Raw genomic sequence first — 17613 nt, 5'->3', positions numbered from 1 at the left:
GAGTAAAATAACTGATGTTTAATAATAATTGGGTGTGAAATACTAATAAATAAGCGTGATGCGAAACAATTAAATGCGAAGTCACGTTGTGCGTTTGTAACAAATATGTGAGGAAATTATATATTTTTGAGCGTGAGTTAATGTAAATATGAGCGAAATAATTAAATATATGTATAGGGAGGATCAGGGTCGTAAGGATCAACATTTGGAGCAGCCGGGACTCACCTTCTTCAATAGCTCAATGTCCGCCACTCCAATTTTTGAGTTATTTTCAACACAGTTCGGTGATCTTGATTGAAACTTATGCACGTGACGTCACTTGTGGGAGCGCTCCCTTTTTTTTCAACAATTTTGAGTTTTTAAACTTGAATATAAACTTTTGGAAGCGTCCGCGGCGGTCGTTGTCTTTCACACTGACGTTTTCAGGTGAGGTGAGGTGGGGGAAGGAATGGATATTGCCATACATAAAAATATATTGAAAAAAAGGATGCGTTCGAGTAGTGTGTGTGTATGTGGGTTATTAAAGTAATATGAAAATAATTCGAAATACAATAAATATTCACAATGGCGTAGCCAAGAATAGTTACTCAATATTGGTGGTTTTTGGAAGAGGATGAAGTTTTCTTATTAAAAACATTAATTGTTGTGCTTCAAATACAATTTAATATAAATAAGTACATAAAAGGTAAGTACATAAATATCTACTCTACCGTATCAGTTAAGGCTATGGCTATTTATTAGATTAACATAGGTAATGAATGATATTTACTGAATAAATAATCATTTACTTACATATTTTTTAGGTCTTATTGTGTACATGACTTCTTTTGCAACGTAAAATATATGCCTCTAAGACCATGTAAGTAACACGAAACTTAAACAGAATGCAATAAATTATTTGATTTGTTCCCCTGTTTTGACAAATCGTATTTAACCATATGCACAAACAAACATACCTACACCACATTATATACGTAAACGTGTTAACATATAATAAGTACAAAGGACAAGTCACCTAAGTATCAATTATAATTATGTACTTACTTACTAAACAATGCGATATAAAAAATAATAATGTAAAACCGTAAATTATTATTATAATAATTATATTCTCAGAACATGGGCGAGTCCTAGTCTAGCTAAAGGCAAAGGCAAATACGTGGCCTATGATGGAGTGAGCTTGACCAGAAGATGCCTATTAGGCATTATTTATTATAACCAAACCAGATTATTTTAAAGGAAAAATTTACGCTTCCGACGATTATTCATACCGGGTGCTCTTAGTAAATATTGGATATTTCGTTATTGTATAGTGTTCGAATTTTGACATTTAAAGGAATAAGTATTCTAATTGTAAAGTGTAAAATTGTCCATTCATGTCGTATGTAAATAGATTAAAACTTTTTGTGACACCAGAACCGATAGCATGGTCGCTCCATAAACGATATATAACAACCTTCAAATCAAGGGTGAACAGGCATCTTCTGGGTGAGCTTAGAGATGGGTAGTGAGTAAATACTCAAGAGTAAATATCGAGTAAATACTCAGTATTTACTCAAAATACCCGTATTTACTCGTTTTTACTCAAATTGGTGGGTATAAACTATTTAGCGTGCTGAAATGGAAATACAAATTAGAAATATTGGTGTATTTTGTTATCGGCTACTAAGTTAAGTAATCAAATTTATATGAATTTTATTTTAAGGACGTGCTCTCCATACATGTAACTATTTTTCACAAAAATAAAATTCAGAAATTACCAGTGTATTATACATCATCTGATAGGTCTTTAAAAATTAATTGAATGTTTCTAAAAAAGTTTTTTAATAATATGAACAGTTTTGGAATAAAACGATAATTAAGGCCGAAATAATGTTTATACCTTTATAACTTTCGAATTCGTTGTTGGAAAAATATCCAGAAACCGTCAAATTATTGCCCATATAATACAAAACACAAAACTAGTACTTTAAACGTCATCAGCTGAGCCATTTTTGAGTTTTCTTTAGAAAACCCTTAATAAAAGGTCGTAAGTGCCACATTAACAATCACTTCCGAACGTCATGCCGTTATCTAGAACATCAATTTAATTTAAGTCTCATACTTTTACTGTAAATACCTGCTTTTTTAAAACAAAACTGCTAACTAAACATTATCACTATTTTTTTCTCACAATGATTTCCTCTTTTTCGACAAACTAAGACTCCCATAAGCTTCTAATAATATAAATCTCATTTATACATGTCCACACAGTTAAAATAAACACGACTAAGTACTTAAATCTCATTTTTTTAATTATTTTTAGGTAACAGTTTCTACTCACCCAAATGAGTAAATACGAGTATTTACTCGGTGCTTTGAGTAAATTACGGGTAAATACTCAGTATTTACTCACCCCTACCCATCTCTAGGTGAGCTCACTCCATCGTAGGCCACGTTTTTGCGTTTGGCTAGTCTGTGGTCAAGAGTAAGCCTAATTATAATTAAAAAAAAAAAGTCAGGCCGTCCTCTTGTCTGCCAAAAATAATGTTTCATTATGCTTGTGCGAATCAGCGCCTCATATTTCACAGAATGCGCTTAAGTCTCCTTCATTCAGTGTGTATACAAATGCTGATAAAACATATAAAATATTCAAATGTTGTTAATGTAGGTATGTTTGCAAGCATAAATAAAAAGGCGTTGTATGTCATGTCATTCATTAACACGTGTACGTTAGTCATAAGCTACATGCCTTTGTCTTATGTCCTTACCGTTCTGAGTCATGGCTTTTACATATTAACATGGTTACTTTACTCGCATTCTAACTTCAAAGAATTCTTGGGATTATTGAACCCCCCCCCCCCCCCCCCCCCCCCCCCCCATTTTAGGGAAGTTAGAAAGAGTCAAAAATTAGCCTATGTCACTCTCCATCCCTTCAACTATCTCCACTTAAAAAAATCACGTCAATTCGTTGCTCCGTTTTGCCATGAAAGACGGACAAACAAACAGACACACACACTTTCCCATTTATAATATTAGTATGGATTTGTGACTTAACATTTTTTGTTTAAAACTACTCGTATCACAAAAATAGAATAAAGAAAAATAATACAGCTAGATAGCCTAAATAAATACTATGCCAAAAATTAGGAATAATTTTTGATGAAACTATCATAATGAGGCAAATAAATGAAACTTTACACAAGATACAAAAACACAAAGTTTACTTAAAAAACATCGTCAATAGTTATTCACATTAAAATTATGACGTATTTTGAGCCATCCTGTAGAAATAAAATTTTACCTAAATTATTTAAGTTATGCATAATGCGTGCATATATCTACATGCATTTTATAAAGATTACTTTATTGTATTTCCACGTAAATTGTTTACTGAAGTACACGATATAAATACCCAATAGATATAACTATGTATATTGTGAATGTGGTGATATACAAACAACGCAACATATGATGCAATGTTCCCTGTGTCCAGCTAAGTGCACTGCAGAAGACCTTATAAATGCTACCCCCCGAGGGTTGGAGGTGGCAAGATATTGGCAAAATATTATTTAGTTTATAACTCATCATCCCTTCACACGATAAGAAGAAGACTATGTATATGTACATAACATAATATAAAGGTTGAACACGCCAAAATTGAGGCATATAAATTCATTTTCCCCTCACTAGCTCGGAAACACGTGTTTTGTCCTTTAATACCAGCGGGTAAAAACGCATTTTATCCACTAGTGGGTAAAGTAATTTGACCTTGAATAAAGTCAAATTAACTGCTTTAAAATTGATAAAAGTAGGTGAATCTAGTAATTAAGATGATTTACCACCTGTGGGACTACTGGAAGCAGTGATAAACGCATTTTTTTGCGTTGTAGTTTCCTCGCTAATAGTGAGGGGAAAAGTTTTGTGTTACACTCGGGTGCAAATGTATTTTACTTCTCGTGTGTTAAAAAACTCGCAAGTTCAGGATTCTATTATCGAACCACTCGCTTCGCTCGTGGTTCAACTATAGAATCCTTTCACTTGCTCGTTTTTCAATTCCACACTCGGCGTTAAAATACAACTTTGCCCCCTTGTATAACAAATAACTATTACTGCTTCGTTAAAATTAAAGGTATAGATAGGAAATGTTTTGATGCCATATAAGTCGTAAAAAAGCCTAGTTTTTAAATATATCAGTAACTTTTGTGAAAAAATTATATATGTAGCGATATCGAACAGGCAACTGAAACAATGCGAACTTATTTTGCACGAAAACACGCAAAATCCAACGCTCAGCTACAGGGATGTGGGTAAAAAATTAAAATTTCCACAATCCACTGTTTGTTCCATATTAAAGAGGTTTTGGGAACGCTTAACTTTAGAACGAAAGCCAGGAAGTGGTGGATTGCAGGGTATAAAGGATAAAAAAAGGAGGAACGCATCTTAAGGATATTTGCTTCAAATTGTATGATATCACCTCGTGACGTGGCTAAAAAGTGAAGATGTCCCAATCGTATGTTCAAAAGGTGAAACGTAGAGCAGGGCTAAGAAATTTTAAAGCACAAAACGGCACCAGATCGGAATGCAAGACAGAATTCAATAGCAAAAACTCGATCGAGAAAATATACGAAAATTTACTAACAAAATTTGACTGCGTTCTGGTGGACGACGAAACTTACATAAAATCCGAATTCTAACAAATCCTTGGCCAAGAGTTTTATACTAGCAAAAATAGCACAGAGGCTCCCAAAGCCTGATAAATAAAAAAAACCGGCCAAGTGCGAGTCGGACTCGCCCACCGAGGGTTCCGTACCTACAAAACTATTAGGTACTTTTACGTTACTCACATAAGTCTAAAGACTGGGCTAGGCTAGAAGTATAGGTTCTCTAATGAGCATAATTGTGTTTAGCGCCACCTCTCGACGAATTCGCGAACTAATTAGCACAGCTTGCGTGAGGTCTTTTATAATTAAATTAAAATTAAAATTATTTATTTGGTAGCAATACAATATTTACATAATTGGGCTAGTATCTCTTTTTAAGTATTTGAAATACTTGTATTAAGAGAATACCGCTCTTCCACTATTGGTAAGTACTACAGTTTATAATTGTTTATAAAGTAATTAACAGTTTTTAATTAACTAAACTTACAATTATACATTACAAGAAAATTATAATTATATACTTTTTATTTAAACATCATGCTACTATAACTATTACATTAATGTAACTAGCATTAGAATCAAAAGTAAATTTAAATAATATACATTATTATTATTATTATTTTGTTTTCTGTATATTAGTCTAGTGACTATTATACGAAAATCCTTATATAATGAAATAATTTAAAATAGAAGAAATGCGTGTGTGTGTGTGTGTGTGTGTGTGTGTGTGTGTGTGTGTGTGTGTGTGTGTGTGTGTGTGTGTGTGTGTGTGTGTGTGTGTGTGTGTGTGTGTGTGTGTGTGTGTGTGTGTGTGTGAGTGAGTGAGAGAGTGAGTGACTGAGTGTTTGTGTGTGAGTGTGTGTATAATGTTAACCAAATTCAACATTTTTTATTTTATTTTAAAGTAGGTGTTTTATGTAAAATTTCGTAGCTATAAATTTTAACACCTTTATTCATAAACGTACACTAAAGTTATCCAGCCGATAAAGTTCGTTTGTCCCTTTCTATCACACCAATACGTCGGAAAGGGACAACCGAACTTTATCGGCTTGATAACTTAGTGTACGTTTATGAATGACGGGGTGAGTATTACCGTACTGTAAAAATGTAATGTATAACGGATTAATGAATTTAATATAGATAGGTAATTATTGATATGTGGCAAAACGAAGGAAATTGTTTACACCTTCGCAATAAGTATCTAATGATATTTTTTTAATTTACCATGTTACTTCACGTACCTACTTAGGTACTTATTTTAAAAACTCTAAAAATGTCTATTGAGTTTCTGTCGCAGACCACCAATACCACCATGTGGCTTCTGCATATTCTGCGCTGTGATAGAGTTGCCATAGTAGGTATGTATATATTGTATAATAGGCAATAAGAGGCAAAAAACATATTGTGCTAAAATATTTAAAATACCTACAGTCATTTCCGAAACGTGTGAATTCATGTCAATACTTTTTTTATCAGTATTACACGGAGTAGGTAAACGTTTCGTGGCAGCGGCAGCGCACACTGCAGAGAGCGCACGTGGACACCGGCGCGGCGCCACAGAATATATAATAGCACAAGTAAAGAAGGCCCACTGCTTTGATGTTTCCAAAATGCCGCCTTTTTAAATACCTACAACATTCTTACAAAGAAACGAGCCGCACGTGCGCGGCGTCCGGTGATAGGGTTACCAATGGATCCAAACGAATTAATACTCACATTAAATGTTATATTATTATATTCAAGTCTTGGGTACTTTCTAGGTATATACGCTGTATTTATATATTTTTGTTCAAGGTTCCAACATCACAAGCGTTATTGAACTTTTCCGTGGGACTTAATCAGTAGTAGATCTGTATAAGAATATCTTTTGGTATTTATTTTATTCAACATGTCTATTTAATTAAGTATTATTAGCCATTCCACCCGCGGACATCGCTTAAAAAACCTCGCGACGTAAAGTAACAATAGAAAGTGCGAACGTGCATTCCGTGAGAATGTGCGCCACCCCTGAGTAGGCCGCGAACTCACGGCCACAGCTCGCGGCCGCCAGGATATACTTGTAGCGCGGCGATAGGATAGCGGAGTGAGCCGCCCCTGGCAGCGCCAGCGGACGCGTCTGTGTGCGTGAGCTAGGTATGCATACAACTACAACTGCTGTAGGCACCGTTATTAATCTATGATTTCGTTCAACAAAATGGCAGCGATAGCTTCGCGTTTGAGGAGCGCGTCCCTTCATTGAAATAATTACTTAAATAAAGATCGATTAACATAGCGTGTATACTAACCGATGAAATGTGACACGTCAGTTTTATTCGATTTTCTCGTATGGCTTAAACAGCATCTTGTTGCGCAGGAAGGCATTTTTACATTTTATTTGTGTGCAGGCAGAAACATAAGTCCAATGGACTTATGTTTGTAGCGCAAACGTTTTGCTCGCAGTGTCCTCTCTAGTATTACCTCAATGAGTTCATCATTATCTTTAGTGAAGTCAGTCATTTTCCATATCAAGACGCCACCCGCCGTCCGTTGCTATTGTACAAAACGAATACAGACCGTCGCGTGCGGCGTGTGACCTTCGCCCGTCGAACCACCCGCCGCCGGCGACGTTTCAAAGAAACCACCCTCAAACATTTCCGAACAAAACATTCGAACGTCGTCAGTCGCGGACCCGCGTAAAAAACCACAACACGTTCTATGAACATTGGTCAAGTGCGAGTCGGTTTTCGACTTTTCCATACAAAGAACTCATGAGCGCCTGAACGACTGTGATGGCAAAGTTAACTTTTCGCACTTTCAAGACTTTACGTATATATCTCGGAAACGATAAGAGATAGAGCAAAATGGACTTCAGATTTGGGCTGTCGTTGGCACAAATTCTATGTTTTCGTCAACAGAGACCTTTTTTGGACCGATTTGAACAAAATTTTGCTCAGTCCACTTACAAACGGTCTTAAGCGCCTCCTTTTTAGTAGAAACTTAAGTCATTTTGGCAAATGAAAAAAAAATTGAACAATTTCTAAAAAGAAAAAGACAGAAATGAATTTCTTTCTACCTGTCCATCACGCTTACAAAATTTTAAGACGTTTAGTAACTGCTTGCAGCGTCAGTGAGTGAAAATCTTAATTTGAGTTTTTTCTCGTAAGTCCGACTTACGCTTGACTGTAGATTTCTAATAGGTTTTCCTGTAATCTACAGGTAGAGGGCTATCTCGTGTATTTTTTTGAAAATTTTACGCTAAGTAGTTTCGGAGATAAGGGGGGGGGAATGGTCATTTTTTGTCTATTTTCTTAAATTACTTCTAAAGTACCAAAATAAAAATTAAAAAAAAATATATTTCAAATGCTCATAAAATGCTCTTTCATTTGATATATAACACAATATAGTTTTAATAACTTTGATTTTTAATTTTCAAGTTTACCCCCCAAAAGTGACCCCTATGATTAAATTTCATTTAATTAAATTACATGTCCGTCTTTGGGCCACAGGTTTACATATGTGTACCAAATTTCAAGTAAATCGGTCCAGTAGTTTCGGAGAAATCGGCTGTAACAGAGGGACAGACAGACACACGAGTGATCCTATAAGGGTTCCGTTTTTCCTCTTTGAGGTACGGAACCCTAAAAAGGTACAAAGCAAATGGAGTAGCCGTGGTACAGAAATATAGCTATACACTAAATTGTCTAGAACTCCGGCCCATCAAGGAGTATTGGAGTATAATGAAAGGATTTCTTAAAATGAGAGGCGGGGAGGTTAATTCCGTGGCGGAGCTGCGAAAACTGTGGACCTGGCGACAAAGAGGTATCCTGACGTGATGGTGCAGACTCATATGAGTCGTGTTCGACGAAAAGTACGGTCCATGGCTTATTCGTCAAGAAACCTTGACTAATTATGATTTGCATTTAAAATACATTAAATTTGCTCATAGTTAAATCACACAACTCTTATTTATTTATTATACATTTTTTATAATAAACATTTATGTGTGCCCCACTTTTGGCGTGTTCAACCTTTAGTACATGTAACATTATAAGCAAAATATAAAGCAATAAACGTAATATGTATATGTAAGTGTAGTAATCGTTTCCATAATTTTATTTCATGAGTAGCAATCGCGGTAACCGAAGCAAACTTGTACAATAAAATTGTACAATATAATATAAACAGTACAACTTTTGGCCTTTGCTACAACATAATTGTAAAATAAACAATTAAATATATTTTATTCAAATAAACTTACAAGAAGAGAATTATTGTTTTATAAATCTTTTATTGTTCAATAAAAGATTTATAAAACAAAAAGATTTATGAAACGTACTGTCCCAATTTAAATCTAACATATTTAGAGCGAGTTGGATAGTTTATTTATATTTAATGACGATATCGAAACTCGTTTGAGAACGATTAATTTGATAACTACTTAGTCATGCGCAACACAAAATACTTATCTATACAAAATATCATAAATAATTATAAATGCGGAAGCGTGTCTGTCTGTCTGATTAGTTTTAATTTTATTAAATTCAGTTAAGAAGGGGTAAAAAATAGGGTTGGAATTTTTAAATATCTGTTCTAATGTTTTGTTGGTCTTATTATAGAAGACAATAAAAATACCTATTTTACAAGAATTTTTTTTAGAAACTGCTTTATAGTGACCTATTAACGTATTTTGGCATAGTTACACCTTTTTTGAATAGGAATAAAAAGTAATTGTTATCAACGCATTTTCGTTCACTTTATTGATCACTTTTTATGGTTAAAACAAAGGTGGAAATGCGTATAGGCAAATGAATCAATAAATACCTAACTATACCAAATTTCAAATTGATAACATAAGTTTAGTACCTATACCTACCTAGTTCTCGAGATATTTAGTAATGTGACAGACAGACAGACGGATACAGTCGAGTCACCTTTGGTATTTTATACAGAAGCCTAAAAAAGGATATCGGATAAAACATAAACTAGAATGAGAGTTGAGACAAGCCATGTCGCGTGAAAAAGTTAGTATATTTATAAGTTTATTTTAATAGTATCGCTTCCTTATCATTGTTTTGTACTTGTATCAGATGTTTACCGAGCCTCGAGGGTAACAGAGGTTTTTGTTGCTGAGTGTTAAAGACTTGAGTTGAACGTGTGTGAAGGGCGATTGTCTGTGCATATGGGTATTATGTGCATTATCATAGAAACCAATTTATAAGATCATTAAAAATACAGTGATAAATCTTTAATAACCTAATCATAACAATAGTGCAGTGTAATCAGTGACTTATTATAAAATTAAAGACTTGGCTTAAAGGTCTCGTTACCAGGCCATAAAATCCTCAAAAAAAATGTGCATTAAGTATCAAAGGAGGTTTTCGTTGGTTAGTGAAGGTTGAAGTGTGATTTTATTTCAAGAGTACCTACCTATGTTTAGCTTGTGTAATGGAGTTAATTGTGTAAATTCTTTCAGGCTTGAGTTAAGCTTTTTAAATCGACGTTTTTTACCTACTTAAAGTTGTGTTACTTATACAGTTTTTCAATAACATATTCCATTAAATGTAAATCAACAACATACATTATTATGTCGTTGTCCAATATCATAAATAAATTGATGAAAATATTTATTTTTAGATAAAATAAAAATCCTTGTATAGGTGCTTCTCAAGAATAAAATTAATATTTAGAAACATTTTGTTTTTACGCAACAATGAGGTTGTTAAATAAAATAGCATCGTAATTAGTTCATAAACAAATGAAGCGATTTTTAATGGCATTATATTATGAAAATGTAATGTATTTTTTACATTTTTTTCCAAATTGTATGCATCTTTTTGCGTGTCGTGTATATTTTTTTGATTCATAAACAGTTATATCAACACCTCACCATTTAAACAAGTGTATGTTTTTGTTCCTGTCTTCCAGTAAAACATGCCGTTCATAGACATAGCGTTCCAAGCCGACGTGAGCCGGTACGAGGACGCAGAGTTCGAGGAATTCTCAAGAAGGAACTGCGGCGAGAATCCCGGGACCAGGGATGCAGCTATCGAGGAGCTAAGGCGACTGATCAAAGGTGTGTTGGGAGATTCTTGGAGGGAAACATCCCGTTTTCTTTCTACGGTTCCGTAAATCCGTACCAAAAAGGTACAAAAGTAACCCTTTTGCGGACATGCAAGAGAACAATCTCACGCCTAATTGCGTTTTCACATTATCCGATCCAATATCGGATGTAGGACCGATATCCCATACATTACAGGCGCCATCTTGGATTTTTTCCATAGAAAACCTTCCGACATCCGATATCGGATCGGATAATGTGAAAACGGGCGAAGTGGAAAAGACTGAGCAGGAAAGCGCTAGGCCGGGAAATCGCTAGGTTGAAGATTAATATGTATATGAATTATAGAAAATGGCCAAAATGAAAGGGGGGCAAACTAAAAATATTAAATTACTAGGTCAAGTAGGGTATCGTTAGAAAGAGCTCAAACTGTACATGTCAAAACTATTTTTTATGTTTATTTTAATCTAGCGAGTACCTACTTGTAAAAAATTGAGAAAAAATTTACTTTTAAAAGTGTCAATGTCCTAACTTCCAGCAGTTGTAAAGGCCTCTTGACTCTAGAGGCCTTTACAACTGAAAACTAACATCTCCTATTGACCAAATGACTAACGTTGGAAGCTGATATTAGGCTAGATGAAGGATTTCATGTCAGTTCAGTTCAGTTCCTCGTATTCTTTAAAAAATATAAAAAGGAGTTAATTTGTGACCGTCGAACAGTACAGCCAGATCATGGTTTTTCGATTATTGCTTTCGTTCTTAGGTTCTTACATTCGTTACAATTGAAATTCTTCATTCACGTTAGAAACACGTTAACACGTTAGTTTTTATGTGGAACGTGTTATTTTTTAAACCAGTTTTTCTTATCTCCAATCAAAGTAGTACCTAGTTCTTATTTTTCTACATGACACCCTGTATAAAATAAATAGCAACACTATTGGGGAAATAGGGACTAGTAAGAAATAGTGTACCGACTAGTGCGACAGACCAGGGCCCCATGTCTCCCAAGAGGTGTTTGCTCTATAAGTTTTGTTGCAGAAAAGGGGGAGTGTCGGCCGCGGCGGACGGACGACGCGTATTTGTTGAGATTTCTGAGATGTCGGAGGTTTATCCCTGCCTTGGCACATAGATTGGTAAGAAATACATATTCGGAATCTGGGGCAGTTTAATTATTTTGGAATATTGTAAAAATACCCAAAATTTTGTAGTTTATGGACATATTTTATAACATTCATTAGGTACTCTAATTACTTTAACTATTTTAACTATGACATTTTAAAATCACCAACCCTAGTTCCTACCTCTCTTAGGCTTCAACACGACTTCTTTCAATTTATCAACATTTTTATTTGTAGATGAGAGGTTCAACTGTATAAAGTAAATCTACCTACGATCTAACTCAATGTAATATTGTGTAGGATGAGTTTTCTTCTGTTGCACAAGATTTTAAACAGTAATTCCTCTTTCCACCCACGTTTCACTGAGTCGTCGCGATCGTGACTATCGTGACTAATTGTATTAGAAATCGGTACAATTTGTTGTGAGTTTTGTGACCCATATTACCTATAGCTAGAGGTCGCCATGTTTTGTAGGAAGATTTTGTGTACCTTTAATAATATAAGGGACACACACACGCGGTAACTGCCTTTGATTAAAGTAAAATAGCGCTATTTTACTTTAATCAAAGTTTGAAACTGTAGCGGCAAAGCTATATGCCCTGCACGGGTAGCATGGTCGCGCGATAGACGATAAAATATCAGGGTGGCTAGCCGAATGGCACAATCGCTCACGAAACGCTCACGAAACGAAGCGCTAGTAGATATCTATCTCTATCGCGCTTGCGTATTGGCGCGACAGAGCCAGCGGCGTATCGCTTTCGTTTGGCGTCGGAGAAATGCCATTCGGCTACGGGGCCAGGTCGTCCCATGGCACTATTAGTAAGTGCGATAGGGACGGCCAGATGTTTTATCATTTATCGCGCGACCATAATTGCCTGCCTGTTTTCTAAGTTTTATGTCTTAAAACCTGTATTTGATCATGTCTGGTGTTTTCACTCTTAATACTACCTAAGTAACATATAGTTACCTAATACTACGTTAGAAGTTCTAAGTTGGCTTACCACTTGCTGCGAGTTGAGCTGCTTGCTGGCAGAGGCTTTGATTGCGGTACTGTATTTCTGGTTTACACGGTCAACACGGTCATTAAATTGGTATTTGGCTGTTTTAAACAGATTTTTTGATGACACTGATTTGATTTTGAAGTTTGACATTTATCAAATTTTTACTAGCAGGCCAGTAACCGCGCTAGAACCAATGAGGTACAGCTTTACAAAAGAAAAAGGTGATTTCCAAAATATTTATAGATGATCAATTGAAATAGATATCATACACGAAAGAAAAAACGGCAAGGCCCACTGGTGGCCGAGCCGGGAATCGAACCCGGGTCTTCAGCTTACGCGGCTAACGTCTTTACCACTAGACCACACGCCCGTCTAGTGGTAAAGACGTTAGCCGCGTAAGCTGAAGACCCGGTTCGATTCCCGGCTCGGCCACCAGTGGGCCTTGCCTTTTTTCTTTCGTGTCGTGTATGATATCTATTTCAATTGATAATTTATATATAGTAGTGTGACTACTTGAAAAAAGAACAAATCAAAAAATATTCAATAAAATAATTTGATTTGTTGTTCCCTAGTTGTATTTTATAGATGATTTAAAAAAATATCTATATTTCAGATGGTGCGCTACGAAGATTTCCGCTCAAAAAATCCTGAGTTGTATGACTGCGACGCGTTTGGCCTGCAACGCGTCAAGGATGTGTTCTCTTGCACCTTCCCCGACAACCCTGACAATGGCAGAATCACCATCATGAGGCTCGGTAACTAACGAAAACTTTTATGGTAAAAAGTTAGAACTGCTTTAGGTATAAATTAGGTATTTGTATATTTTTGCTAGTGATTTGCGAATATTGAACTAAAGTGCAAAGATTAAGTTTCATCGTTCATAATATGAACAAATCTTTATACTGTCAAGTTTTTAGAAATTTTTGATTTGAGCCTCTTTGTCAAACTAAAATTTGCTTATTATTTTGTCGATATTGAATAAGTTTGAAGAATCCACAATAATATCTCTAAATTTATTGTAAGAAGATGTGAAAAAAAGTAGAAAAAATAGTTATGTGCTTTAAAAGTAATACTTATACTTTTTTTGTCCTGTAAGGCCCAATATTGAATTAAAGTCCGTAGAGATAAGTTCATAGTGCAAAATAATATACGAAGCCATATATTAAAAAGGTAGAAATATCAGCTTCGAGCTTGCATGATAATAATGATAATATGTAGTTGAAACTATTTTAAAAGGCGCGAAATTCGTTGGTGCGCTGAGCCGCCACCGTGCCGGCGGCGTTCGGGAGCCGGTTAGCCGACCTCGCCCCGCTCCCCGCTCTTCTGCGTAACTCGGTGTAGGCCCCGTAGCGCAAGTACATACTTCGCAGCATTCGTCTTTTAAATCATTATTTGTTTGTTTCACGTAGTGGGGTTATTAGTGTTATTACTGGCAGATTTGTATGGACAACCTTGCAAAATGTTTGCAAAGGAAGCCAGTCAAGCTCATACAAAATTAAAACACAAACCATAATGTTAACGAAACAAACTGTTGTGATGGTTTATTAAAAATACAAATTTTATAACGCCAAGCTTTTCCACTCATAGAGGTTTAGGAGACGGTTGCTTCCAGTTGCAGAGGTAAAAATAAACTTTAATTCTTTAATAATAAAAAGAATAAGCAAATTTTGGTTTGACTAAGAAGCACACATCAAAATTTTCTAACAACTTAATAGCATTCATATATATAATGAACGATGAAGCTTAATTTTTGTTTTAATTTATTCACATAGTTATTGTTAAAAAAATTATAACCTTTCATGAATTTCTAACTTTTTACTATAGTATCACTTATTTTTTTTGATATGTTATTACAGGCATGTTAAGTAATACTATAGTAAAAAGTTAGAAATTTTCTGTGAGTTTAGGTTATATTTCGATTTTTTTTTTTGCTTAATAACAATTATCCTGTTTTGATATGTTATTACGAATGTCGACCTATATCACTTTTTGTTCAAATGCCTATGGGGTCCGCTTTGACAACTGAGACTTATTATTAATTAAAACACCAATTGCTGACGTGGCAATGGGGTTCAAACTTTTGGCTTAGTAACTAACTGTCAATCTCTGCTCTGACTCTTTGAAAGCAGCGTCACTTTTCACGGCCCAGTCCTACTCTCTACTTCTCACCTACTGATTTGCACAGATCTAATACCTCCATTCCTTCTCATTTCCTATCCCTTCACTATTCATTATCTTCTTCTCCGCCGCGATTCCTTAGGACATTCTCCTGCCATTCATCCCAGATACATTCTTTTCACTGCTTCGCTAGTGGCTCAGTATGTCTGTTGTGAACCGTCAAAATCATAAACCATTGCTTTTGATCGGTCAATAAAACTATGGGTACGAGTACCCTTTAATAAGTACTTAATATAACCTTTTATTTACGAATAATACAGTTAAGTCAAAATTACAGATTAAAACGAACGATTAATATCCAATCGAAGCTTGTCTGCCTGTCATCGCGTTTTATGAATGACGCCATTAAATATTGCCATTTTTGGCATCAACTTAAATAACTTAATTTGCATCGTTAAATCGTAATAGGGTAGATTTTTAACTTTTCCATACAAGGTTGGATAAGTATAAAAATGTAACATAAAATAAAAAACAGTTTCCATTTTTTGGTCATTTTTCTGTTGGGTGTTTGAAACCAATTTTTTTATAACCGATTAGGCACGATTTTAGCCGCGCTTAGCTGTACAGGAAAACTTTTCGAGGAACAAGATTACGAAGGCAACTTAGGTATAGGCGCAAAAAATATAACTTGGTAGCTGTGTTTATCATATTATTCAATAATTGTGAGCAACGCAGTAATCTACTTGCCCTTTCCGCGCAACCAATAAAGAATACTCACCCATAATTACCTGTCATTTTCCATAAGATCATGCAAAAACGACATCACAATCGAAAATTATTCGGCAAGATCGTCTTCTTTTAAAACTGGTTAATGATGAGGAAGTACCCGTAATAAGTCCCTTTGTATTATTGATTACCTGTTTCTCCTTATATTTCAAGGCAAGTGGGACATGGACAATACCCCGGCAGAGGACCTAATTCGCTGTGCGTTGCTTTTGGATGAAATATGCGCGATGCAGCCGAGACTGCAGATTCTGGGGGTCACCATTGTTATAGACCTGAAGGGACTCGGGCTTAGGCATTTGAGATATTTGAATTTGAAGACAGCGGGTCAGTTTGCCAGCTTGTTGGGAGTAAGTATGAGCTTGGCTAATTGTAAGTAGTATTGTGTTTTTGAAGTGAAACTTCTAATGCAACTGTCAAGTCAAGTTTTGTCAAGTAAAAAATATCACATTCCATAAAAGAGGCGAAAAAAAAAGAAACGCTCATTTTTTCCTAATAACTAGTTAGAATCAAATTAACAGGCGTGGAGTAATATATGTATATATATACAGGGTGGAAAAATCGAATGCCACATGGATGGCAAGTGATGGCAACTACAGAAATAGATTTTGTGTAATTTCAAAAACAATAAATTCTGCATTTAAGGATTTATGAAAAATCGCTTGCCTCAGTCGGGACTCGAACCGGTCAAATGTGACAAAAAATAACGTGCCAAATAATGTGTCAAATTTTCATGGCCTTCCGTTATTCTGATTGTATTTGTTATTTAGAGAAAAATGAACCTTATCAGTAACCCTTTCAATCTGCATCATAAAATACGGTATTGATGTGGCATTCGATTTTTCCACACCGTATAATACAGATAGATAATTTCAGAGAAGCTTGAGAAGCAGTACCTAACTCTCAAAATAGCAAAATATCTAAAGGTTCCTAATAAATAAAAAATATCGCTTGCAAAGCAAAACAACTTTGTGTGCAAACAAAAAAGTAACCGGTATTCCCACCGAGACTAACGGTTAAACCCAAACTACCAGGCGATCATAACGCAACAGAAGTATATTTGTTTGGTTTGCGCCACCCACTACACACTACTCACACATCGCTATAATTTATGTAAAAGCAATGAATTATCTCTTTCTACCGCAGTATACAAGAAAGAGTGCGATTATATGAATGAGTCGATGAGTCATTTCAATCGCCTATAAAACGTGAGCGAATGAACCAATATAACAGCGCTTTCGTATCAAAACCAGTTATTAAGAATCTTAAGCTCTCGCAATACTGGTTGTTGAAATTTTGACGCGCTCAGATTCGCACAGAAAACGTAAATCCAACGTCATCGGCGGGGAATTCAGGGGAATGCGGCCGATACTAAAGGGTTAACTTGCAACACCGAACTAACCAGGACCTCATAACGTTACAGGTAGCGTTCCCGCTTTTGCTCCAAGGCCTGCACATCATCAACTACAACTGGTTGTTCAACTCCATACTGCCCATGTTCAAACAGTTCATACCGCAAGCGGGATGGGAGAGAATACACTTCCATTCGAATTTAGAGTCTCTTCACAAACATATTCACCCAAAGTACTTGCCACCGGAGTATGGAGGACATAGCAAGTACCTAGTCACATGTGAAGAGTGGCTGTCGAAAATTGAAAAGTACAAAGACGATTTTATGGTGCAAGATTTAAGAGATCTCGGGTATCAGGTGAAATAGGTTGGAGAAGGAAGGAAAATGTAAAAGACTGAAAATTCCATTTTATTGTTAAAAATATACACCTAAAGCGGAACTGTATGTTCGACGAAGTAATTAAATACACTTTTGTACATTTACAGTGTAAATAAACCTTTTTATATAAATTTATATTATTAATGACATAATGTACCTATTTATTTCAAGTTCCCATTACCCT

The 17613-nt window shown here is 35.4% G+C and overlaps 1 protein-coding gene across 5 annotated transcripts; it reads left to right on the top strand.

The window, feature by feature from the left end:
* The first annotated feature begins 576 nt into the window (after nucleotides 1-576).
* LOC125233895 (alpha-tocopherol transfer protein-like) lies at nucleotides 577-17576 on the top strand. Of its 5 annotated transcripts, none has more exons than XM_048140061.1 (6): nucleotides 577-685; nucleotides 10548-10695; nucleotides 11719-11813; nucleotides 13413-13554; nucleotides 15857-16050; nucleotides 17124-17576. In XM_048140061.1, the coding sequence occupies exons 2-6, from the start codon at nucleotides 10554-10556 to the stop codon at nucleotides 17415-17417; spliced, it is 867 nt and encodes a 288-aa protein (XP_047996018.1). In that variant the 5' UTR covers nucleotides 577-685; nucleotides 10548-10553; the 3' UTR covers nucleotides 17418-17576. The 5 variants fall into 5 exon arrangements, with proteins under 5 accessions (XP_047996018.1, XP_047996014.1, XP_047996015.1 ...); XM_048140057.1 differs by lacking the exon at nucleotides 577-685 and adding an exon at nucleotides 9701-10006; XM_048140058.1 differs by lacking the exon at nucleotides 577-685 and adding an exon at nucleotides 9701-10016.
* The last annotated feature ends 37 nt before the right edge of the window (nucleotides 17577-17613 follow it).

Source organism: Leguminivora glycinivorella, chromosome 15 (assembly GCF_023078275.1).
Source record: "Leguminivora glycinivorella isolate SPB_JAAS2020 chromosome 15, LegGlyc_1.1, whole genome shotgun sequence".
NCBI classification, from domain to species: Eukaryota; Metazoa; Arthropoda; class Insecta; order Lepidoptera; family Tortricidae; genus Leguminivora; species Leguminivora glycinivorella.
Note: the sequence above shows the minus strand (reverse complement) of the source record. Positions and strands in the feature narration are given on the sequence as shown.